The 27,114-nt window shown below is 38.8% G+C and overlaps 2 protein-coding genes across 2 annotated transcripts; one reads left to right on the plus strand and one right to left on the minus strand.

Annotated features, from left to right (window-relative positions):
• The first annotated feature begins 335 nt into the window (after positions 1-335).
• LOC309480570 (uncharacterized protein) lies at positions 336-15,509 on the plus strand. The gene is made up of 10 exons (XM_082145157.1): positions 336-742; positions 1,204-1,337; positions 2,470-2,628; positions 2,770-2,832; positions 2,927-2,986; positions 5,157-5,201; positions 11,018-11,501; positions 13,570-13,773; positions 14,148-14,284; positions 15,370-15,509. The coding sequence occupies exons 1-10, from the start codon at positions 511-513 to the stop codon at positions 15,418-15,420; spliced, it is 1,569 nt and encodes a 522-aa protein (XP_082001283.1). The 5' UTR covers positions 336-510; the 3' UTR covers positions 15,421-15,509.
• Positions 15,339-26,683, minus strand: LOC309480566 (BEN domain-containing protein 2). The gene is made up of 11 exons (XM_082145150.1): positions 26,447-26,683; positions 25,247-25,377; positions 24,916-24,984; positions 24,712-24,789; positions 24,016-24,108; positions 22,526-22,862; positions 22,036-22,239; positions 20,483-20,604; positions 19,274-19,475; positions 16,131-16,334; positions 15,339-16,005 (listed from the first exon to the last, which is right to left on the minus strand). Exons 1-11 carry the CDS (start codon positions 26,457-26,459, stop codon positions 15,866-15,868), a joined length of 1,593 nt encoding a protein of 530 aa, XP_082001276.1. The 5' UTR covers positions 26,460-26,683; the 3' UTR covers positions 15,339-15,865.
• Positions 26,684-27,114: the final 431 nt, after the last annotated feature.

Raw genomic sequence — 27,114 nt, forward strand, 5'->3', positions numbered from 1 at the left:
CTAAATTAACTGGGTCATTATTTTGAGAAGAAAAGAGAAATGACTTAATCTCTGGCAAACTGAATTCTGGCACATTCTGGCTCGTGAATGTGTGTGTGCTCAGCGGAAGGGGAAATAGTTCCTATCCTGCACAACTACTTGCAACTACTCGCCGATATAGTTCATTATTTTCATTTTACCACTTGTGATATGCACTCATTTCATGCTAAACAATTATTACAATCACCACTTTGAAATAAACATCTAGCATCGTTACCATTAAATGAGGGTATTTGGAAATATCCTCGAGTATTTACGTCAGTATCTGTATTATTATTTGAAGATCCATCCGCCGCTCCCCGTTGAAAAACTACACACACACACAAAATCAGCTACTCAAACGCGTCAGCTGCAGTCCGAATGAATGTGAGCCTGTCTTAAACTTAAAATCAATCTGCTAATTCTTTGGTGAGGATCAAACAAGACTTTACTCTGGAAAATCCTCGATAGTTGTTCGCGAGGTGACTGAAAATGATGGCTAAGCTTCATTCTGGCGCTGACTCGCGCCCTCAAAGTTGCTCAAACAGCGATGAGGACGGAACAAATCAATGTATCGTTGTCAAGCTGGAAAATGAAGATCCAGAAACTGAGATGGATCTGAGTATATTCGCTCCTGTCGAGTCCGATAACTCAGATGATGATGATGAACTCTCGTGCTCATCCAGAGCTTCTACCTGGAGCAGAAGAAACATCCGAGAGCGAGGTTTGGCTAGTTTGACCTACATCTGAATCTTTAAAATCTTTTATCTCTCTGTCTGCCTACCTATCAAATTTAAAGACATTATAATATAAGGTTTTAAAGAAAACAATTGCTTTATACTTATATATCTTAACTTTTCTGAGCCATTTTGCAGTAGTGTTCTGTTGATTTGTTTAGTAACATAACGTTAGATGTATGAAGTGTAGCTAGTTCATCACATTAACTATGTCAGACACTTATTAACAACCACAAAGTGACACACTTACTATAATACAACACTATATTGTTTTATCACTTAGAACCCAGCACATTTCTTTTAAATGTTTTGCTCAAATTTTGCATTAGATACGAAATAAACCAAATTACATTTAGTCTATATATTTTTTAAAAAGCAGAGTACCATTAAGTCTCTGTATATGGACAAATTTGGGTCAGTTATATATTTTCCTCACTTTCTGTCTCAGAAAACCAGGAGGATTCTGCGCCCCCTAAAAAACGGTCTTCCAGGATGAGTTTAAAAGGACACCATGAGAGCCGACAAACCTTTCTGGATGAGCAGAGCCCAAAACAGAGTCCTGACTGTAGTGCCGCACACGGGGTATTGTGCCACAGCCCTCCTCTCTTTTGTGAAAAGTTTACCAGTTAATAAATGAAAAATAATTAAGCCAGATGCACATATCATTACATTCTTAGGGATAGTAATGAAATTGTTTTCATCATTTTTGGGTAATTCGGATTCTACGGAATCACATGGTGATTGAAAAAGAAATAAATAGGAGATGGGAGTAAACATTATATTTAATGCCTTTGCATTCACTCCCAAAATATATTTTTGTTTTAAAGGGATAGTTCACCCAAAAATTAAAATTCTGTCATTAATTACTCACTCTCATGTCGTTCCAACCCCGTAAGACCTTCGTTCATCTTCGGAACACAAATGAAGTTATTTTTGATGAAATCCGAGAGGTTTAAGAACCAGCCATAGGCACAAACGTCATTGCAACTTTCAAGGCCCAGAAAGGTAGTGAAGACATCGTTAAAATAGTCCATGTGCCTCCAGTGGTTCAACCTTTAATGTTATGAAGCGATTATTTTTTGTGTGCAAAATATCGTAATTTGTGTTCCAAAGATGAAAAAAGGTCTGTGGGTTTGGAACGACAGGAGGCAGAGTTATTATTAATGACAGAAACTTTATTTTTGGGAGAACCTTTAATATAAAAGAGAACCTAAAGGAGAACCTTTAAAATAAAAACATTAATGAAATTTGGAATTGTTGATATTACTTGATGATAGTATTTCCGTGTCAACTAGCAGCTGCAGGATCATTTAATCGACTAGTCTCGCACGTCCCTAGTAGAGAGAGTGCGTGCACGACATGTGGTTGCCAAATTGCTTTTTATTCAACAAAAAACAGAGAATTTGGTAAAGTTTATTTTTTTCAAAACTACATTTTAGTGTCATCTTTTTTGATCAATGATATTCCATGTTGATATAGTCAGTTATTGTTCAATGACATTGGTGTCGTCTCATCATCATCTCGTCTTAGTTATGGAAAAAAAGATAATCAACGCACTTTTTTCTTTTTTTTTGTCATAGATTTCAGTAATTTTATTTCATGGAAGAAATTTTAATGGGTTTGGAACAACATGAGGATGAGTAAACATCCTCAAACTTGGAGTGTCAGATACATTTTTTTTGCTCATGCCAGTAATGATCATTCTCTTCCAAAGGACACGAACGTAGGACTCCCTTCTGAGGAGCACACATTTTACCAAGCTGTGCCTCCGTGTGATTCGGCCAGAGGTCCTGTAGAGAAGTCTGGACTGAACATGGCAATCAGCCCTTTAGCTGCCATGGAGCCTCCAGTATTTCCAAATGCACCAGAACAGGTTTGTTGTGTCTCATAACTGTTGATATTGACACTACTTACTTAAGTTCATACAAGTACCCACTCTATGCATTAATTATCCAATTCACCAATAAATTGTTACTCCTTTTCTCATTAACGTCCGAATTGTTTTCTAAACCAGAGCAAATCTGCTGTCGGGGAGGACCAGCAGAATATACTGCTTGAGGTCCTGAACTATTGCAGGGTAAGAGCTTCTGTTTTCAGCTTTATAACGCATTCAGATGTCTGATCAGAATCAAGGTCTTTTTAATACATCTGATCTGTTTGTTGTCTTTCAGTTCCTGCATGCAGCAGTGCTGAGGCTTGAACAGAAGATTGACATACAGATGTCAAATGAGGTGCTGTAGACCTTTTAACCTCAGTGATCCAGGGTTTGACAATAAGGATGACCAAGGGCCAGCTGAAAGAACTGCCACTTGCCCAGTTTATGCTGTCAATTATGTTAGTGTGTGCATGTTAGACCAGAGGTCTTCAACCCTGCTCCTGCTCACCTACTGTCCTGAAGAGTTCTGCTAATCGAAGGGTCTGTTTACACCTGGTCACTTCATGCGTTTTCACTGATCGGATAGCTATCTGACTTATTAAAACGGTTCCATTTACACTTGGCCGCATAAATGTGTCTCCGCAAAACGGATATTAATCCGATATTCAATTCCTGTTCTGATGGAGTTCACATCAACGTAAGCTACAGATAAGAGCTGCATTTTATTTATCATCAGCTAATTTCAAGATCAGAGACAATAGGAGAGAGAGTGGCATCAGCACTGGAAAGATAATTTAGTCTCACTACTTCTAAGAGATACTCTACTGGTCTGCAGTAGTGCTGTCATATCTGGCTATAACATGTCACATAGCCTATAACACGCTCTCACAAGTTTATTTTTTTATCATTTTGGGAGGCGTAAAATGGACATATGTGGTTTCAACAACCAGATACCTTTACACTTGTCTGGTTTAGACCAGACCACTTCCTGAAGTGGTTTGAGTTTGAGTGATCGGATTTATATCCGTCACGGAAGCGTTTCGGAGTCACGATTGGATTGATATCCGATCAGAGGAAACGCATTAAGTGAGCAGGTGTAAGAGGCGTAAAAAATATCGATTTCTTGATTTTAATCGATTCTCATTTTTACGAACTGATATCGATTCTTAAATCCCAAGAATCGATTAGTCATCATGGTTTCAGTTGATGAATGAATGTAACATTGTAGCGCACATCCCATCCAATAAATCGCAATAATCTTTGTGCTTTGTTACTATTGATATGAAACAAAGTCTCAGATTTCAAATTACGTCCATTTTCTTACGAAATTCAAAAACATAAATACCGTTTTGGCGCTGTGGCGTGAGATCGCTCTGGCTCAGCTCTAGAGAAGCACATGATCTTCTCTTCTGCCTTAATAATACCAGTTACGGCGCGAAATAAACATGAATGAGCATCTGAAAGTGTGTTAAAAGGTAGAGTACAACTTATCGAAATCTGTGTCATGTGACATGGAATCGCTCGATCAGTGTTTCAACCGTGGAAAGACGTCAGTAAATCAGCTTGTAAACAATGTCATGTAACGTCACATTTACCTCAGAAAAACCATATCCAGTGACCATAAACTCGTTAGTCAGCTAGAAAAATTAACTCTAGAGAGGAGCATTTTGCTAAATATGCACCATATTACATATTCATTATACATTTTTATATTCTTCTATTTTTAATGCATGTTTGAATAAATCTGGCAGGTTTTTATGACAGCCACCATTTAAATGTTTATATTTCATAACTTAATTATTATAAAAATAAATAAAAGTGTAATTTAAGTGTTTGTATACAAATCAGTTAATTTTTACCTTCAATATTATAGTAGGCTAATGAAGCCTATAGGCTACCACTGACTCCCATAGTTTACAGCATTAGTTAAGAGATTTGTTTTCCTTGAGAAAATTTGCCATGTATTGTAGCTGATATCCAAAATAATCAATATTGAATCAAAATCGAATCGAATTGTGAAATTTGTGTCAATACCCAGCCCTAGTAAAAAGCCTCAAACACTCCTGAAACAGCTCTTCAGGATGGCTTGAACATCGCAGACAGGTGTGCTGAAGCAGGTTGGGAACAGTGGATCTACAGGAGCAGGGTTGAAGACCTTAGTGTTAGAGGGTTTTATAGCTGCTATCGCACAATATGAGCCCTTACAAAGCTTTTGATTACTTAAAACTAAAATATAAGATGTGTATTGTGATATGATTTTTATATTTAGCTAAATAAATCACATTTTAGTTTAAAAAGGAGATGCTATAAATGTTAAATGTTTGCCCCAGGCCCTGTATAAGCATCACCAGAGAAAATTAAAATCTGAACTTCTGCAGCGACTAGGCCAGCAGAAAGAAACATCTGATTGTCGAGCCCTGAGACTGACCATGATATTTTACCGATGCACTCAATGACAGTATGCCTGTACAGACCTTTTATGTGCGATATTTAAAAATAGATAATCTTTTTCTCTTTTCTTAAAGCCGTCTTATGTAAGGAGCTCAGCAAGGCTGAAGAAGGCTTCAAAGGTTTGTCTGTAAACCATATACCACTATTTATTGTTGTTGATGCGTCACTCTTATGCACAGAACTGTTGAGGGATTTCATTTCGTCTCACCTAAATCAATTGTGCAGAAACAAATCTGAGTCCTGCATAGGGTGGGCGATATGGCAAAAATATCATATCATATATGATTTTTTTTCAGGAAAATTAAGATTTTATCACGATTCTTTCTCATGTTGGTTTTACTATTTTGCAAGTGACTGAGCATTACAGCCAAACTAATGTCCCTATTTTAAAAACAAAACCTTGGGTAACAAAATATAAAATAAAAAAAGAATGCAGACATTTAGGCCAAAGTGGCGAAGATAAAAATCTTTGTCATTATTTTCTTTGTTATTAAAAAATAAGAACAAAGACACACATTACACAAACACAACGTAATAGTATTTAACAGTAGCATTGAAGAAAGTAATTAAATTAACAAATATGAAAATAAAACTACATAGATTTATGAATTATACATTGATTCTTATTAAAGCTACTATTAATGTTCTCATTCAAGAGCAGTGAGTGATTTTCTCTTTGTGTTTTGTTGTTTTGTTGAACACAACATAATATATTTTGAAGAGTGTGGGTAACCAAACAGCTGCTGGTCCCTATTTACTTCCATAGTAGGAAAAAATATACTGGAAAAAAATGGGGACCAGCCACTGTTTGGTTAGCCACATTCTTCAAAATAACTTATTTTCTACAGAAGAAAACCTTATTCGGGTTTAAAACATCTTGAGAGAGTAAATGACGACAATTTTCATTTTTGGGGGAACTACGCCTTTAAAGGGTTAGTTCACCCAAAAATGAAAATGATGTCATTAATGACTCACCTTCATGTCGTTCTAAGCCCATAAGACCTCCGTTCATCTTCGGAACACAGTTTAAGATATTATAGATTTAGTCCGAGAGCTTTCTGTCCCTCCATTGAAAATGTATGTACGGTATTCTGTCCATGTCCAGAAAGGTAATAACTACATCATCAAAGTAGTCCATGTGACATCAGTGGGTTAGTTAGAATTTTTTTGATGCATCGAAAATACATTTTGGTCCAAAAATAACAAAAACTACGACTTTATTCAGCATTGTATTCTCTTCCGGGTCTGTTACTGTCTGCTGACATAAGACGCTGCTGACGTGTTATCTGGTGCGCCCGAGCTTCGTTTACAGTCTGAGGGAGACGCACGCTGTAAACAAAACAATCTTTGCAAACATGTCTAAGGATTTCGACACAGAGGAAGACTTGCATTTTTTTGCCCAGCCATATTTATTTGAACCCGAATACACGGACGAAGAACTAAGCAGCGTCTTACGTCAGCAGCGTCACTGCAGAGTAGTGAACGCGGATTGACAACAGACCCGGAAAAGAATACAATGCTGAATAAAGTCGTAGTTTTTGTTATTTTTGGACCAAAATGTATTTTCAATGCTTCAAAAAATTCTAACTAACCCACTGATGTCACATGGACTACTTTGATGATGTCTGTATTACCTTTCTGGACATGGACAGTATACCGTACATACATTTTCAATGGAGGGACAGAAAGCTCTCGGACTAAATCTAAAATATCATAAACTGTGTTCCGAAGATGAACGGAAGTCTTACGGGCTTGGAACGACATGAGGGTGAGTCATTAATGACATCATTTTCATTTTTGGGTGAACTAACCCTTTAAGGATAAGCGGCAGCATGTTTACTATAGGCTACTGTCACTTTATAACCGGCACGCATCTAAAATACACACACATAAAATACACGCACCAGATTTTCTCAATGTTTGCTTTCACTTTAGACAAAACCAACTGTGTTTATGTAAACCTTGTGAGTATCTGACAGTATTAGCGCAATAAGACTCGAAAAAGATAACTTCGTCCAGTAACCAGGTGCTGTTTGACATGCACGGATGCACTTACGGATTGGATTGTAAGAGCTCAGAAAAGCGCACGTTAGAACAGCATCAGCACGCAAATGAAATGTTTAACCGGCAAGGCTTTAAAGCACATGCAAATAATGAACTTTTGTGAATTGCAGTGTCCCGTACCTCTGCATTAACATGTGATGTGTATGTACGTTGCGTTGTACAGTATGTTGAGATGGAGGTGCCAGAAGTGAACGGATTGAATGCACTTTAACACGATACTACGGTATTTCTTCAAAAGCAGATCGTGGAGACATTTTAATCATCCACGATCAAAAATCATGATATTGCACACCCCTAGTCCTGCACAATTTCCTGATCGTTTCTAGTGGTCCTGAAGACCTTGATTAGCTTGTTCATGGGTGTTTAATTAGTATTAAAGCTAAACTCTGCAGGACAGTGGAATAATTAGACACCGCGATCAAGAGATTGAGGACTATACCATAATTTAGTGTTTAAAAGAGAACAAATACAGTAAGGAAAATAAGTATTTGAACACCCTGCTATTTTGCAAGTTCCCCCACTTGGAAATCATGGAGGGGTCTGAAATTGTCATCGTAGGTGCATGTCCACTGTGAGAGACATAATCTAAAAAAAAAAAATCCAGAAATCACAATATATGATTTTTTAAACTATTTATTTGTATGATACAGCTGCAAATAAGTATTTGAACACCTGTCTATCAGCTAGAATTCTGACCCTCAAAGACCTGTTAGACTGCCTTTAAAATGTCCACCTCCACTCCATTTATTATCCTAAATTAGATGCACCTGTTTGAGGTCGTCAGCTGCATAAAGACACCTGTCCACCCCTTACAATCAGTAAGAATCCAACTACTAACATGGCCAAGACCAAAGAGCTGTCCAAAGACACTAGAGACAAAATTGTACACCTCCACAAGGCTGGAAAGGGCTACGGGGAAATTGCCAAGCAGCTTGGTGAAAAAAGGTCCACTGTTGGAGCAATCATTAGAAAATGGAAGAAGCTAAACATGACTGTCAATCTCCCTCGGACTGGGGCTCCATGCAAGATCTCACCTCGTGGGGTCTCAATGATCCTAAGAAAGGTGAGAAATCAGCCCAGAACTACACGGGAGGAGCTGGTCAATGACCTGAAAAGAGCTGGGACCACCGTTTCCAAGGTTACTGTTGGTAATACACTATGGCTACGTTCACACTGCAGGGCTTAATGCTCAATTCCGATTTTTTGAAAAAATTCGATTTTTTTGCAAGGCCGTTCACATTTCCAATTAAATGCGACCTTTTGTGATCTCCTGTGTGAACGTGAAATGACCCAGAAGTGACCCGCATGCGCAGAAGAGTACTCAACGACGTCACTTATTGTTTGCGGAAGTAGCTAAACTTTAACTGTGATTCTCTCTCTCACACACACACACACACACACACACACGAGCGCGCGTAGCGACCGTTACACAAGAGCCAGACAGCAGCCGCTGACCTATCTAATATCAGATTCAGCACAAATAAGTTAACATAACGTATATATAATGGCCGTGGGCTTTTATTTATTTATTTATTTTAATTAACGGGCTCGTCGAGGTCGACCCGTTCGGCAGATTTACCTCAGCTCGAGGAATATGCAGTCCGTTTTCAAACCGACGACTACTTCAACGCAGGATTATGACGTTTTTCGCGTATCAATGACGTGCGGGTCGGATAAATGCGACCTGGCCGTTCAGACTGAAGTCGCATTTGAAAAGATCGGATATGTATCGGATTTGGGACCACATACCCAAGTGGCCTGGGTCGCATTTGAAAAGATCGGATCTGTGTCGTTCAGACTGTCATGAAAAGATCAGATACAGGTCGCATAGGGGCAAAAAAATCGGAATTGGGTCGTTTCAGCCTGCAGTGTGAACGTAGCCTAAGACGTCATGGTTTGAAATCATGCATGGCACGGAAGGTTCCCCTGCTTAAACCAGCACATGTCAAGGCCCGTCTTAAGTTTGCCAATGACCATTTGGATGATCCAGAGGAGTCATGGGAGAAAGTCATGTGGTCAGATGAGACCAAAATATAACTTTTTGGTCATAATTCCAATAAACGTGTTTGGAGGAAGAAGAATGATGAGTACCAACCCAAGAACACCATCCCTACTGTGAAGCATGGGGGTGGTAGCATCATGCTTTGGGGGTGTTTTTCTGCACATGGGACAGGGCGACTGCACTGTATTAAGGAGAGGATGACCGGGGCCATGTATTGCGAGATTTTGGGGAACAACCTCCTTCCCTCAGTTAGAGCATTGAAGATGGGTCGAGGCTGGGTCTTCCAACATGACAATGACCCGAAGCACACAGCCAGGATAACCAAGGAGTGGCTCTGTAAGAAGCATATCAAGGTTCTGGCGTGGCCTAGCCAGTCTCCAGACCTAAACCCAATAGAGAATCTTTGGAAGGAGCTCAAACTCCGTGTTTCTCAGCGACAGCCCAGAAACCTGACTGATCTAGAGAAGATCTGTGTGGAGGAGTGGGCCAAAATCCCTCCTGCAGTGTGTGCAAACCTGGTGAAAAACTACAGGAAACGTTTGACCTCTGTAATTGCAAACAAAGGCTACTGTACCAAATATTAACATTGATTTTCTCAGGTGTTCAAATTCTTATTTGCAGCTGTATCATACAAATAAATAGTTAAAAAAATCATACATTGTGATTTCTGGATTTTTTTTTTAGATTACCGGTATGTCTCTCACAGTGGACATGCACCTACGATGACAATTTCAGACCCCTCCATGATTTCTAAGAGGGAGAACTTGCAAAATAGCAGGGTGTTCAAATACTTATTTTCCTCACTGTTTAGTGGTTGTGATAGGTGAAGAACTGCCTGGTGATTTAAGTTGCTGACTAAAACTAGGAGACTCAATAGACTTCCTTCTAGTTCATGTGATCTCAGTGCAGGGACAAGTCATAAAATATAATTTGTGATCAGTTAACGTTTTTCTTTTCTCTTCTTTTAATGCTTTCGTTTTGTATTACTTTGGAGTAGTATTACAATAATATGCTCTTTTTGTGTCAGACTTTTTACTTTCCTTCAATAGGCAAAACAAAACACTTCATTTTACAGAGGTAACAAATGTGTCGGTCACAAATGCATCGATTGCTGGAACAGATCTAATTAATTATTATAATAAAAAAAGTAAAAAAAGTAAAACCACCAATCTCATCAGGTTCGTTACACCATATTCTCTTTACATGGCAAATATTTACCCCTCCAGCTATAAAAGTTTTCAAGTAACCCATGTGACATTTTTCATATGCTGCCACCTTCCCCACTTCTGTAACTCATTTAAGGAAAGACTGCAACCCTGCTGATCACCAGTCTCTCGCAGTAAAGGCTGGAATACACTACAACACTTTTACAATCGGAACAGATTTTGGCCACACACGTTTCAGAGACGTTTCTCTCTTCAGTATGTACAAGAAATCACAGGGAAAGATGCACGAGCCTTGACTCATGTGTCATAAACTACTGACTGGCTCTGATTTTTGGCGACTGACTGCAATTCGAGACGACAATCTGTGCAAAAGTCATGTAGTGTATTCTAGTCTTTATTTGGATCCGTTCGCTCGTCTCAACATTAGAGCGTAAAAAAGATGGATCTCCTAGTACATAAATAGTTGGGCAAAAAAAAAGCACAATCCTGATACTTTTTAATATAATCATCAACCATTACAGAATTCCTGTATTTTATAGCAGGACCTTAGAGCATATATCCGGTCTCCATCCTCCCTCACATTGGCAAATTCAGACCATGTCTGGATAACCTGATTGGTTATTCAAAAGGACTGTTTTTGGGATACTCACCAAGAGTGTTTTTGTCATTAATTTTAGCTGATAATGTGTCCCACATCTCTCAGAGACCGGCGTCTCCACCTGTTGAAGACGGGCAGCTGTCCGGTCCTTTGGCCCAGCGTCTCGGTCCACCAGTCCAGACAAACCCGTGGTGGATCCCTCCGTGGAAGCGAGGGCCGGACAGGACGGGTCTCCAGCAAGCTGACAACAACAGCCTTCAGTCGGGCAAACCTCCTGGTGTGGGACGAGGCAGAGGCAGGGGCAGGGGACGCGGGCGTGGACGTGGGCGTCGGGGGCGCAATAATGGATCCCAGCGCCTATCTGAAACTCCTGATCCTGCTTTGCTCGTGTTAAAGCCATTCGGAGATGAGACAATGGATGATCCACAGCCATCCCAGATAGTGAAGAAAAGCTCTTTGTCCAACACAGGCCCAATGCATCAGCAGCAAAGAGAGAAAGGCTTGGCTCCGGTAGAGGAGGAGAAAGTTAAATTGGAGAAGATGCCCAACAACAAAGAGGCCACACTTCAAGTTCAGGAGGACCACAAAGGTAGGATATGGAGTTGATAGTATGATGTGATTACTTGGTGGGCAGTGTGTCATGATAGGGTATTGAGGTCAATGCTCTTGAGCTCTTGTAAAAGAGATTCTTAATCTCAATGTGCTTTTTTTCCTGGTAAAATAAAGGTTATAATAATAATGACAAATAACACAGTTTGAGATGATAAAAGGGAATACTCTTTTAAAAATTAAATTTTAAGGCCAAGTTCTTAGAAATGTCATTAGAAGTCATGTTGGCTTATGCTAAAAAAAAAATCAATTTCAACACAAGTATTGATTTAGCTTTAATGATATAGCTGGCCTTCACTGATAATTTGCAGTTAAATGCAAGTAGTTGACAGAGCTTTTCTTCCGTATTGTGACGCATATCCAAGTGTAATGGATTATCAGAATAAAATGTAGAACTAAACGTTTCCAACTAAACTGCCTGTGAAAGCACATTAAATGTTAAGCAAACTGTGAAAGTTGATTACTCCAAACTTCTGCTAACTGATCTCTATATTTAGATCTATTCTATGAGATCTATATTATAGATGAATGTGTCAAATTGAACTCCCCTTCCAACGGCATCACTTGTGTATCGTCTAGAACGGGTTCTCAAACCTTTTGGGGCCAGGGACCCCTTAAGGTGAAGATACACAGGGCAACTTTTTGAGCAATGTTGCTGGGCAATCTTGCCAATCGATTGTTGCTTGGGCACTTTCCCATTGAAAATGGGCAATAAATATATATCTGGATAATTTAGATCGGTCATGGGCCCTGTGTCTCATCTGGTTGGCCATTGACAGCAACATTGCCCAGCAACATTGTCCAAAAAGTTGCCCTGTGTATCATCACCTTTATAGGGTAGAACATTTTAGAAGGCCCCCCTCATGAGTATAACAGTGAATAAACCCAAAGTTAATGTGGGTGGGAGTAATGAACACAATATGCTCGTTTTATAAATACAAATATGTAAATATGAATATAAAAGTAAATATGCACTTTTCAATAATATATCATTTTCCGGAAAATAAGTTGCACCTGAGTAGTGTTGTGGCAAATTCAAAGTTATTTTTGGTTCAGGTCTCAAAGAAGTTTCTCAGAGTCGAGGTTCCAGGTCAGAAGAATGAACTTTATTGACAAGCAACAAAGTGAGAAGCCAGCTGGTCATCTGAGGTTACAATGGCCAGTGTTCATGTCTTATACTTTTTCTTATCGCTAGGTGCTCAATGGGCACCCTCATATCTATCTCTTCTTCTTTGTCACTCCTTGTGGCCTTGCCACCATTAGATACATCTCTCCCTAGACCTTCTTCAATTGGTGAACATCTCAAAAAACATGTTTTTCTGCCAGCGCATCCCAACGCCTTCATTTACAGACTTTTTGGGTACTTTTCCATTCTCTTATCCTTGTGACCCATTTTCTGCTTGGAATTACAGTATTCAGACTTTCACATGAGACAAGGAAAATTCTTCAACAGTAATCACACCGGGTCAAACTTAAGTTGTTGAGAGAAAAAAACAACAACAAAAAAACATAAATTGCAGCGGTGTATCAGTCGCATTTTATTATTACATTCAAAAATACTTGTAGCACAGACGTGAAAAAATGTCTATAAAAACTTAAGTGTCTACTTTTTGGACATTAAATGCATTATACAAGTCATTTTGGAATATAAGTCACAGCACGTTTTAAATGATGCAAAAATGCTAAATATAGTCTGGAAAATATGTTAGACCTACAGCAGATTATGTTGCGAACCCCCTGGCTATCAGTGGCTGGTCTAGAAGTTTCCCACTTGTAAATATCACTTCGCTCGATCATTCGTATTAATTCATAATAACGATATTTCAGACTTGACTGCAAGGGCACATAACCTTGCCCTGCTGAGAACTTGTCTTGTAAGTCGCACTACACACTAAATTAAAATGTATGCCAAACTGTTGCTTATACTCACATTTTTTTTACTTGAATATAAACAAAATTGATAAACATTTTAAAATTGTACTTCAATAACTTTAGTTTAAGTGCCAGTCTTGTAAGAAATTGATTAGTGAATGGCCTTTTTTCCTCAGTAATGATCGGGAGCGCCTTGCGGAAAGTGTGGATCCCATTGTCCGTGTACAAGTTGGTGTTTAAGGAGGTGGAGCCGCAGAAGGCTGTGGAGCCTGTGCTTCACGCTCTCTTCCCCATCAGCACCCTGTCCTGCAGTGCGGTCACAGGCAACCCCGCAAAGGGCATCCAGCAACTCGACCCAAACAAAATAGAAGCCCTTCGAGGTAAATGCAGTCCCTTCTCGCTTTGTTTTTCTCCATGAAACGCTCAGAAATGAGATGCTTAACCAGAAATAATTTGTTTATCAACTTCACAGATTCAAATGAAATATTAATCTATAGATTATGTATTTTTTTATGTGCAAAGTCATGTTGTGCGCAAAAAGTATTTAGCCAAAGATATTAATTTGGCATGGCAAAAAATGTATTTGTAATTTAAAAAATATATTGACTTTTGATGCGTTGATGCATAAACGTTTAAGGAATAATTTGTGAATCAAGTTTTTTTTTTTCTAGGAGAGTTTATTTCAAAACTTAAATTTGTGCACCATTAGCATTTCTAAATGGAAATGAAAAATATATACACTTTGTGTGTTTAGAGTTCCTGGCTGAGATGTACCCACAGTTTGACGTCGGCGTGAGGGGTGTGTCATGGGCACAGTGTCTTGGAGTGATCAACAACATCACCAAAAACCTCAAGAAAACAGCTGAAAAAACATCATATCTACCAAAGGAGGTGCGTTTCTCAATCATGCCAGCTAGTTCTCAGCTAGGACTTATTTTATCTACATAATATACTTTTTCATTCAGTAGTTTAAGGCAGTAGCACCTCACTGCAGTACACGAGATCCAGGGGGCGGAGTTGGATCCAGATCTAAGGGGTGGAGATTGGTAGGTTTAGGGATCAGGGGGTGGAGATTGGTAGGTTTAGGGATCAGTGAGTAGAGATTGGTAGGTTTAGGGATCAGGGGGTAGAGATTGGTAGGTTTAGGGATCAGGGGGTGGAGATTGGTAGGTTTAGGGATCAGGGGGTGGAGATTGGTAGGTTTAGGGATCAGTGGGTAGAGATTGGTAGGTTTAGGGATCAGGGGGTAGAGATTGGTAGGTTTAGGGATCAGGGGGTGGAGATTGGTAGGTTTAGGGATCAGGGGGTAGAGATTGGTAGGTTTAGGGATCAGGGGGTAGAGATTGGTAGGTTTAGGGATCAGGGGGTGGAGATTGGTAGGTTTAGGGATCAGGGGGTAGAGATTGGTAGGTTTAGGGATCAGGGGGTGGAGATTGGTAGGTTTAGGGATCAGGGGGTGGAGATTGGTAGGTTTAGGGATCAGTGGGTAGAGATTGGTAGGTTTAGGGATCAGGGGGTAGAGATTGGTAGGTTTAGGGATCAGGGGGTGGAGATTGGTAGGTTTAGGGATCAGGGGGTGGAGATGGGTAGGTTTAGGGATCAGGGGGTGGAGATGGGTAGGTTTAGGGATCAGGGGGTAGAGATTGGTAGGTTTAGGGATCAGGGGGTGGAGATGGGTAGGTTTAGGGATCAGGGGGTGGAGATGGGTAGGTTTAGGGATCAGGGGGTGGAGATTGGTAGGTTTAGGGATCAGTGGGTAGAGATTGGTAGGTTTAGGGATCAGGGGGTAGAGATTGGTAGGTTTAGGGATCAGGGGGTGGAGATGGGTAGGTTTAGGGATCAGGGGGTGGAGATGGGTAGGTTTAGGTATATGTAAGGTGGGAGGAGTTGGATCTGGATTTCGTGTTCTGCAGTGAGGACCATCTCATTTAAGGGGCAAAACATGTTTTAAACAGTGCTTCTGTGCTTTATTTCAGGTTGAAGGAGACACACTAAATGACCCTTCATACTCCCGAGGGTTTGTTTAGTAATCCAGACACACACTTACTTCATTTCAATTAATCATCTGAACTCTTGAACTCTACAACTTTAGTTCAGAACTGAAGTGCAACAGCAGTATTTCTCTTTTATATAGCTGCTATGTTTCTAAGGAAAGAGAAGTTTTGAATACATAATATATTAACATTTGTTTTGTTCTTAATAAATCCATATATTAACAATTCTTTTGTTCATACACCTGTATATTTTTTATATTGCCAAATAAAGTTTTTTTTTTTCAGATCTGTTGAAAATTATATTATTAAAGTAACAACCAGTATAAATCACAACTGAAATTAAATACTAGTCACACATTCTATAAAAACCACCAGTAACAGCAACTAGCTAGACTTGTCTTGACACAAGTCACTCTTCACAAACACCTCTGCTAATTAATATTTCACTTCAATGTTATTGAGCAGTTTTTAACTGCGCTCAGCGTATTCCTCTCTTTATGCCCATCTTGCGCTCGTATCGAAACTTGCGGATGGTGCTGTTTATAGCTCCAACGCAAACCTTCCAGTCGCTTCCATCTTCCTCCAGCTTCATCCAGGGAAAACGCTCCAACAGGTGCTCTGAAGAAGAGAAGAGTAAAAGAAGCTGTGAAGAAGCTAGTCCTCATTGGTACCGGAGCCGGTGCCCAATCTTTTACCGTTTTGAAAAAGTAGCTAACTACATTGCCGATTATCAGACATCTCACCTCGTAGTGCAGAGATCTTGTTGTGGTCGAGAGCCTGAATGCCGCGCCGCACCCCACCGTAAACATTACTGCGTACCAGCACATCCTCTGGGAAGATGAATTTAATGAGATACCGCGCGATAAGCTCAGGACGTGTGCGCAGATGTGCTGCAGACAAGGCAAACCCAGGAACCTTCACATCCCGATGAGGCGGGCCCAGATACACTGCTCAGAAAGAACACACGGAAATGAGGAATCAGACTTGAGTGGCCACGTTTACATGGTCACTTTTTCTTTCAATCGGATTTAAATCATTCCGATTGATTCAAATCTGATTTGAATGCCGTTGGTGCAGACTAACCATCATCCTGCCATCAAAGCATACTTAATATGTATCTATTTTGTGTCCTGATTAGTAGGGCTGGGTAAAAAAATATCGATTTCTCGATTTTAATCGATTTTCATTTTTACGAAACGATATCGTTTCTTAAATCCCAAGAATCGATGTCATCCTGTTTTCAGTTGACGAATGAATGTAACATTGTAGCGCATCCCATCCAATAAATCGCAATAATCTTTGTGCTTTGTTATTATTGATATGAAACAAGGTCTCAGATTTCAAATTACGTCCATTTTCTTAGAAAATTCAAAAACATAATTACTTTAATTAAAGAGAGTACAACTTATCGAAGTTCATATCATGTAACGTCACATTTACCTCAGAAAAAAAACATATCCAGTGACCATAAACTCGTTAGTCAGCTAGAAAAATTAACTCTAGAGAGGAGCATTTTGTTAAATATATGCACCATATTACATATTCATTATAATTTTTTTATTATTTTTTAATAATGTTTGAATAAATCTGGAAAGTTTTTTTATGACAGCCAACATTTAAATTTGTATATAATTTCATATAACTTTATTATTATAAAAATAAATAAGTGTATTTTAAATGTTTGTATACAAATCAGTTAATTTTTACCTCAATATTATAATAGGCTAATAAAGCCTATAGGCTACCGCTGACTCCCATAGTTTACAATAATAGTTAAGAGATTTGTTTTCCTTGAGAAAATTTGTAATGTATTGTACCTGATATCCAAAATAATCAATACTGAATCGAATCGTAATCGAATCGAATTGTGAAATGTGTCAATACCCAGCCCTACTGATTAGTAGATGACGAGCATATGAATCTTTGTACCGTGCTGCTTATATTTATCAAGCATTAAAAATGCCCTTTTTAACCCTAAAACAAGGTGTCTGTGTATGAGTCTGAAGCAAGGCCTGATGGGACGACATTGTCCTGCTCCACTTCACAGACGATGAGTGGAAGGAGAAGTTTAGAATGACAAGACAGTCATTTATGACACTTCATTCAACAACAACAGTTTGTTCTACGCATCATACATCATTGCACATACATACATCAAGTGTTGACATGGCCCTATTGAAGGTATTAGAAAAGGTTTAAGCCACCACTTACAACCTGAATGAAATTTCAATCGGATCTGGCCAATTCGGTCCGACTGACGTGGTTACATGCAGGAACGGAGTGAATTTCGAGATGGGACAACGTTCCAGTTCGAATTGGTTATATTTTTTTAGGGAAATGAAAGGGATTTTATTCATTCAAATCAATAACCTACGAATGTGATCCAAATTCAGAAACAAAACATGGCGCAATAAAATAAAAAAATTAAGCGGCATATGATTGGTGGCGCAATGTCGACTTTCGTGATTGGCTGCAACCTGCCGATATTATGGCCAATATACATGCTTCTCTATCAGTGCACAGAGGATCATCAGAGCAAACCACTTCAGGTAAATTAAGTGGGATGAACTGAGATTTGGCTGAAAATCTGAACAGAAACCGTTTCTTTAACGGATTTAATATGGATAAAACTACGTTTGCTTATCTGCAATTATCCACGTTTAGCTGGATGTAATGTCTAGCCTGAAAAGAGTCTTCCTTTCCATTAATAAGACGTTATAAGATCGCAATCTGTATTTAAACACCCATGCGATTCCTAAATGACAATGATTCAACTGTCTATTAAACCTTTGACAAGTACGATCAAAGTTAACGTTCAGATCTGTGTTGGCGCTGCTGCTGATCCAGAGACAGTGTCATGTTTAGGTATGAAACGGCTTCACAAACAGTCTTTTCAACTTCACAGTATCATTATTTCTCTGTCACAGTGAATCCGATTAATTTCATTTGCCTTTTATGGGGTGGTTTTTAAACCTTTAAACCTCTCTAATCCGAGAGGACATCTAAACACTTGATCGGATTGAAAACCGAACCTGTACAAATTCTGCACATGTGCAATAACGTAGAAATTGCGCAATAATGTATGATGCGTAGAACAAGCTGTTGTTGTTGAATGAAGTGTCATAAATGACTGTCGTGTCATTCTAAACTTCTCCTTCCACTCATCGTCTGTGAAGTGGAGCAGGACAATGTTGTCCCATCAGGCCTTGCTACAGACTCATCCACAGACGCCTTGTTTTAGGGTTAAAAAGGGCGTTTTTGCTGCTTGATAAATATGAGCAGGCATAAAGCTTCATGTGCTCGTTGTTTCCTAAATTTGGACCAGACATAGATAAATAATAAGTCATGTAGGAGAATAGTTAGTATGCTATGCACAAACAATTTATTTTGTGAATTTTTTGGCATTTCAGAACGAAAACCAACATTTGAGATGCTGTGTAATGTGATTGGTCCACTTGTTGGTCCAGTTATCCAATCACATCTGATTCAAGGCAAGGTTACAAGTTTTTTTTTTTTTTTTTTTTTTGAGCAATGAGGAATTTATTTGGTAAATATGTTTCCATTGTAGTTTATGCGCATATCTAGCCTGGATGCCAGCCGAACTTAGCCCCGCCCACAACATTTGAAGTCTGGAAGTTCGGTCTGGACTCAATCCGTTGTGGAGCAACTATGCTCAAACCAGAGCTGTTCAGACCACTCAAATTGTCAGGGCGGGCTTTATACGATGATGGACAGATGATCAATTTTTTTATTTTTTTTATATCCCAACATTTGCATAAAAATAGACAGATGGAAACATAATTTGAAACGAATTTGTGACCCCAAAGCACAGCCCTAATAGGAAATATATTTGATTGACAGATGTGATGTTTCAGTCCGCACTGACCGCCGTTAGACTCCCAGTCAGCAGGCATGTCGTATTCCTCTGTGATGTGGCTCATCAGCACTTCCTGCTGTTTCTGCTCAGTGTCGCTGTCCGACAGTTCTACATCAATCTCTGCAGCCGCTTCACACGCAACTGCCTTAGGTGCCGATTCTGATGTCACTGATCCACTGTTCTCAGGTTTTACACTTTCTTCAATCTTTAGCTGTGAACGAAACATTAACTTACTGACAAACATAGCACTCCAAGAAAGATCTAGTCATGTGTGTGAGTTGACTACTCTTTCACCATTTCTTTGTCACTTTTTCATTTAAATAATCCTGCAGTGCGACAAATACATTTTAAAAGTACTTTCAACTAATGAGGTAATTTAAAACCAACATTTTTAAAACTAATTTTACTAAAATATTTGGTTTAATTTAGATGAATTATAGCATGTCAGGTGCTACTACACAAATATCAGCATAAAATGACTTAATCATTCAAATAAATAAATAAATATTAGTGCAGATGAAAATCAAAAGGGTCCAAGGACATTTGCGAAAAGCAGTGGTAAAAACGTCATGGAAATACTGCAGATATTGTTTTTAAATGGTTTTAATAGTAAAAAGAAAAGAAAATGAAGGTTGCCACATTCTGAGAGATTCTGATATTGGTGAAAAGTTGTCATTATGGATGCACTGAAAATTCATCTACCAAAATCTTTGGGCCGAAACAGCTATTTTCGGTTTTGGATTTTAATTTTAATCTGCGAAGACATGGTTTCTTAAATCTAAAATCTTTTAGTCTGTGCTGTTTTCTGTTGATGCGTGAACAAAACTTTAACACTAAACATTTGTAGTGTGCCTGCCATCCAATAATCGCAAAAAGCTTTGTTTCTGTTAACAAGAAACAAAGTCTCAACTTTAAAGTTCTGTCGATTTTTATTACTAAATTCAAACAATGTGGTTTTGGCATGACAGATCGCTGTAGCGCCTCAGTTCCATCAGCAGCGTCTATCAAGCACATGTGAACTTATCCTCTTCCTCTTTACTACTAGTTACAGCAAAACAATAAACATGAATGAACATCAGAAGGAATGATGAAAGATACAGTACAACTTACTGAAAATAATCCTGTCTCATGTAATCGCTCAGTGTTTCAAACAGGGAAAGACTAACGTTACAGTGTTAGTTTCTGCTGATGTAAGAGAAGAGTTACTATCATTCTCACCTTCCGTGTCTTGTCCATGAACCGATAGTAGCGGGCCATTGAGTTTATCACAGACAGACAAACTTTCCAGTCTTTGCCCTTCTCTCGAAGATCAAATTTTGGATATCTCTTTACCGCCCACTCTGTGGAAATACACACCACTGTTAGAACGAGTGTCTTTCATGCTGCTCAGTAAACTGCAACAGATGTTGATATGAAGCTGAGCAAGTCATGTAGAGCCTTAATCAAAATCTCTACATTGTGGGGTGTGGGACAGAGAAATGCCTCAGGAAAGTATTGTTAGAGAAGTTAGTTCTGAGAAAATCTTAAAGGCACAATATATAAGATTTTTGGATTAAAATATCCCGAAACCACTAGAACAATGTTATATATTTTGCTGATTTGTGTACTTCCATTATCCCAAATGTTTAAATCCAGAGAAATTAGCAGCTTTAATCAGGACACGGACAGTGTCCGTGCGTCGCTTATAAATGACATCATACCCGTGTTACCCTCCATTTGTAGAAACCATGGAAACACCGAAAATGCTTTTAATATATTGTATTTTATTAGACAGGTGAGCAACTATTTGGATACATTAATTGACAGAAAACGAATTGTTATAAAGCTCAACACAGTTAGTCTTTTTGTTTAAATCTTGTTTTCTTGATTTACGGCGAGTACCATGTTTTACCCTAACTAGTATAGATCTAGCTCACTGCAACAAGTGTCTTATATAGTAACCGCCGAGCAAACGCACACAGTAGCATTATAACATAACTTTCAACACACTCAAATGTATCTAATATGATAAAACAGCGCTGCGTTCATGACCGGAAGAAGCGGAAGCGTCTGTGGGATAATAAACGCTCCACTGATCTCGAACCGCGTGTCGCGCTCGTCTCTCATTAACAATCGCTCCAAGCGGCCTCGTTACGCTCCAAATGCTTTCGTAACGTTAATAAATCTTTAATACATTACCGCTCATCCTTGAAAATATGATTTCTGCCCGAGTCCCGTCGTATTCTCCACCGGCTGTAGAGGCGAAGACAACAACTCCCATGATTCAGCGAAAACAAGGTGTCATCAAGCTACACCTTTGTTTTGAATAAACGACCTCTAGTGGCGAAAAGTTGCATAGTGCGCCTTTAATGTGTTTGAAATTGAAGTCCATGATTTAAATGTAATTAAAAAAAAGACATCACACAAGAGACAGTGATGTAGAGAATTGTCAGACACCTTTGCAAAAAAAAATTCTTTTAAAAAAGCACCTAGCAACAAATCTAGCAACTTTTTGGACTTCTGGTCACTATATAATATTCGTTCTGTTGTCTGACAGAAAATATGTAAATGAGAACGACTTTATTGGACATTTGACTATATTTTATATTAAAATACAGTGTGTGAGCACGGATTAGGAGAGAGAAAACAGATGTAAATGGCCTACAATTAGCACATAACGTCATCTAGCGACATTTCGCAACTTTTTGAGCCAGCTTTTGCAACTTACCATTGAAAATAGTTGGCAACACTGCACAGAGAAAGGCCATTCATGAAATATAGATCCAGCTCACCTCTGATGGCATTGACCTTGTTTGGGTCGAGTCGCTTTAGGCGTCTGGTTGGGTTTCCATTTGTGCTGCTTTGAGAAAGTTCCTCCACTGTGAAAATGTTTCGTGTGAGGTATCGCACCGCCGCACCAGGACGTGCCATTTTACCAGCCCTCTGTAGGATACAGTTTGACAGGAACACCTTCCTATCAGAGCTACCCAGACAACCTAGAGGAGTAGAAACAGACACATATGGCAGCATTAAATCATTGGCACTAACTCACTCAATTTAGATGGCAATTAAAATAAATGCCAATGGGGTAAGAAAAAACACTGTATTTACACCTAAGGTGCCCCTATTGTGCTATTTTAAAGGTTCCTAATTTTGTTTTAGAGTCTCCAACAATGGTTTACATGCATCCAAGGCCAAAAACACCTATTGGAAACCACTGGCTGCCTTTATGCAAAGTAGTTACAAACCTAGATAGGTGAGACTGGAAAAGGACTCTCTTACTCGTCTTATAAAGGTCTGTAGTTGACGCTGGGCTGATTTCAGCTGGACTCTTCACTCGCTCCAGATGTTGCTGCATTAGACTCATTTTATTGGTGCTGAGAGGTTCTTGTGTTGTTTGGGTTGGCGCTGTGTTCCGGGCCTGGTTCTGGATGATGAGTCGTGGAGGGCTGGGCACCTCTGGGCCGGGGGAGAGGGCAGGAGGTTTCCAGCTCTCCACAGATGGAAGCGGTGATGTAGAGGAGATATGAACGAGACGGGGCATCGGCGCTTCAGAGCTGATCATGGCTTCAGACTTGGCCTGGCAGCGGTCTCTGTAGCTGGATGACAAATGTGTCCGCTAAGATGAGAGGGAGAAAGTTCATTTACAGTCAAGACTGCATATGGGTCTTTCTTCAACTGCAGACACTTTTGTCTCCAGTGTTTTTTATTATTTATTTTGACAAAGACGAATGTGAAAATACAGAGCTGTTGATTATCGTCTGCGATATTATTATTATATACTATTATATATATTTAAGCAAACTTGTATGACATGCTATAATTCTTTTAAAACTAAAAAAATTATTATAATTACGTTTTAAAAGTTAGTTTTTAATCACCTCGTGTTAATTGGGAGTTCTTTTGAAAATTCATGTCACACTGCAGGATTATTAAAATGAATTGAAATGAACAAAAACTAAAAGGTGATTAGAAATGGTGAAAATTGTAGTTAAAAGCCTGTTTTAGGACTTATGAAGTGGTGTTTGCTGGCAAAGGGTTAGTTTTATGCAAGTTTGTGCTGTTTATGCTTTTCAAGCAACATCACAACTTGCCACATTAACAAAATATTTAACTGATCCATATCATTATGGATGATTTTACAAACTTAGTTTCACTGTTTTGGGTAAAATCAGGTGTTGCTTGTATAATATTTGTTATGAATAATCATGTTGCTGTTTGCATGCAATGTTGGTTTGCATTCATATAGAAAATAATCAAAAGGTATTGCCACATTTATTTAACATAAAAAAAAAAATATATATATATATACACAAAAAGGTTAACTAAAGACCCTTGCTGTTTGGATTTAAATAGGTGAATGCTTAAGTCTATGATTGGATCATTATTGCAGTGATTATTATGTTTCTATCATGTTATATGTTTGGCAACAGTTCCTCTAAAATGATTCTTCATGCTCCCTCCAAACCATTCTTTCACAGTTTGAGCCAGATGAATCTTGACATTGTCCTCCTGGAATATGGCCATGATGTGTCTTCCTACATGATAAGCTACACACTCTATCTATTGAGGTTACAAGAACTGTTGCCAAACATATAACATGCTAGAAACATAATAATCACTGCAATAATGATCCAATCATAGACTCTTAAGCATTTGCCTATTTAAATCCAAACAACGACTTTTTTGGGGGGCCGTGCAGTGTATAACCGTTACTGTAATACACTCAATATTTATATTTGTGATATATGAGTAAAGTGTGTTATTTCTACCTGAGAGAGGACAGCTGGATTCTGGATGCTTGCTACTTTCGCCTTGAGCATCTCAAACTTCTCATCGAGTTTCAGAATGGCTCCATATGTAACCTGCACACAGACACCTGAATGTCATACTGACTTTTAAAAGACAACTCAACGTTTCACATTAACAATCTTTGTTAAATCCGTAGTAAAACAAAAACAAGATGCAGAATTGACCCTTCGCTGAGCTCTGCCCTCCTTGACTACAACGACTCGCAACAGAACGTCTCATAGGAGCGAATACGAGATTCCTGTTAATGAGCAATTTCAGTCAAATGTGCTCATAGAAACTATTGATTGGATGTGATGCGGGCCAGCATGAATTTCTGATATTGCAAAAGCATTTTATGTGGAGGAAAAGAAAATTGGGGGGAAAAAAACTCATTTGAAAGTAATAACATTAGTGAGTGAACAAAACTGTTCTTAAAATGTCTACAGGCCAATTCACTCTGCACCGACAGACTCCAGATTACAGCATGTCACTTCTCAGACGCTGAATCAGCACGTTCAGCTCGGACAGACGCCAACACACTCCGACAAAACCTGGTGAAGTGTCTGTTGCGGTCTGTCGATGCACTGTGAATCGGCCTTACAACACACAACAGAGAGGATTGGTCAGAAGTGTTTTAAGGGCGGGGCTTAGCGATGAATCAACTGCCTCATCAGTACCTGACAGTATGCAAGAATCTCTCCCAGAGTTCTTTGCAAATCAGCTCCATATAGCTCAGTCGAAATGACGCTCTCTGCCTTCATGCACAACAACAACAACAACAACAAAAAAGGCTTTGAAAGAAAAGTTAGGCAAAAATAAGAACAACTTATTGAAGCCATTATTCATTATAGGAATGAAGTATGTTTTTAAAGAGCCATCACCTCATGCGAATCACATGGTATTTCATGTGTGATTTCATTAATGAGAACTTCATCATCCGCCTCGGACACCTAGCAGAACACATAACAGGATAGGACCGTTTCATGTCAGCATTTGCTCCATCAAATGACCAATAGACATGAATCCACATTTTACATATTCTTGCCTGTTATTAGAGTTTAAAAAAAGAAAACAATCCAAATCAAGGCAACATTTTGTGAACAAAATAAATAAATACACGTGGAACTGCCATGGATGGTTTACTTAAAATCCTGAGCAACCCTGTTGTATTCCTCTCCGATAAGTATGAAAATGTACAGTGTGATACTCTACCATACTGTCACTGAGGGGACTGGGGCCTCTGGATCTCATCATCACTGCCGTCCCGTCGTTGTCCACGCTCTCCAGACTGTCCTCTTCCGCCTCATCCTGCAAACCGCACAACACACTTCTCCCCCTGTTAACTGGAGGCGGAAAACAAGGGTGGATTATTTCACTGTGCCAAAGTTGTATTTACTTATAAATGCTTGTACAGAATGCCAGTTGTGGCATAGTTGTGCTAATTACAAACAAATGAGAGGTTAGTCTTCTTTTGTTTGGGTGTCAGATGAGCATACACTGCCGTTCAAAGGTTTGGAGTCATAATGATAAGTGTTTTTTCGGCAGTAAATCAGCATTAGAATGAATCATGTGACACTAAAGACTGAAAATTTAGCTTTGCTTCACAGGATTAAATTATATTTTTTATAATTTTATATTTTAAAATATATTACAATAGAAAACAGTTATTTTAAATTGTAATAACATTTGACAATATTACTGTTCTTCTAATGCAGTCTTGGTGAGCATAAGAGACTTCACTCAAGAATCTTTCCATGTTCCGTGGGGAAAAAGTTATCCATGGGGTTTAAAGTGACTTAAACTTTTGTACACTTTATGTTATGAATTAATATTATGAATTAAGTGCCTGAATGGTGTTACAACAATACCAACTCTACTAAAAAAAATTGGTTGTACCTTATTATTTTTTAAGGTATTAGTATTATGGAACATAAACACAATAATATTAGTGCCTTGCTATTTTTTAAGTATACTGGAGTACCATGGTATTAATATAGAAATCATTCGGTTTCATACTATATCTTGTTATCACCATGATAGCATCACAAAACACCATAGTTAATACAATAGAATAGAAAATACTTGGTTTTAAACATGTGGACATAGTTGAAATATCTTTTAGTACCACTTTAATACCATTTCTAAGTGGTATTTTGTGTTAAAACGGAAATTACTGAGCGTTCCGAACGTTAAAACAGCTAATGTTCGTTACTTCCGTTCTCAGTTCATTTCGCAGTAAACGAGGAACGGTGTGTTGAATAAACGCACAGCGAATATGAAGCTACTTCTGTTTTTAGAGCCAGCAAAACACGATGAAGCGATAAACAAAACCACAGTTGTATGTATTGTTCTGTGTCAGTCGCATTTAAAGCGTTCAATGTGTATTATTGTTGTAAAGAGATGCACTTGTACCGTGAACAGACATGCTCGGTCCGCCGCTTGTCACTCGCGTAGTGTTTATCGTAAAGCTTTATTGTAATTTAGCACCTATTACTTGAGCTTGTTGATGATATTTGAACGGTTTACTAGTGTTAGGCTGTTGTTATTAAACGGGATTTTTAGATTACATTGAAACCACGCCCGTTCTGCAATGTCATTCCTCTCTGCGCATGTCTGAACGCAGCGTGGCGTTCACTTTACAAAGCGTTCCCTTCCTACGCCCCTCCTGTCCTGACTGAGAAACAGCTACCAGTACCAGCACGATGGGCAGCGCGTTGGTGACCTGTCGTTTTCAGAGACGCATTCACTGTGTACTTCGGTTAAATGACTGTTAAACTTAAGTGTCATTATTTAGACAGGTACAAACGATCGTCTGGACCGGTGGCTGAAACCATAGACATAATAAATACCGGTGTAAAAAGTATTTATTATGTCTATGGCTGAAACGGCACATGAACGCGCTTATAGGTTTATAGCACCTTAGTCACGTGGTATCTGTTACTCTTCTCAGCGCTAGGCAGGGTGGAGCAATCACAGTTAACGATGATGACTAGATTAGATATGGCATTTTCTAAATCATTTTATACAGAATTCATTGGGTAGATTTCCAGTTTTATGTCAGTAATTTATTTATATATTTT

This window comes from Leuciscus leuciscus (assembly GCF_965113295.1).
Source record: "Leuciscus leuciscus genome assembly, chromosome: 18".
Taxonomy (NCBI): domain Eukaryota; kingdom Metazoa; phylum Chordata; class Actinopteri; order Cypriniformes; family Leuciscidae; genus Leuciscus; species Leuciscus leuciscus.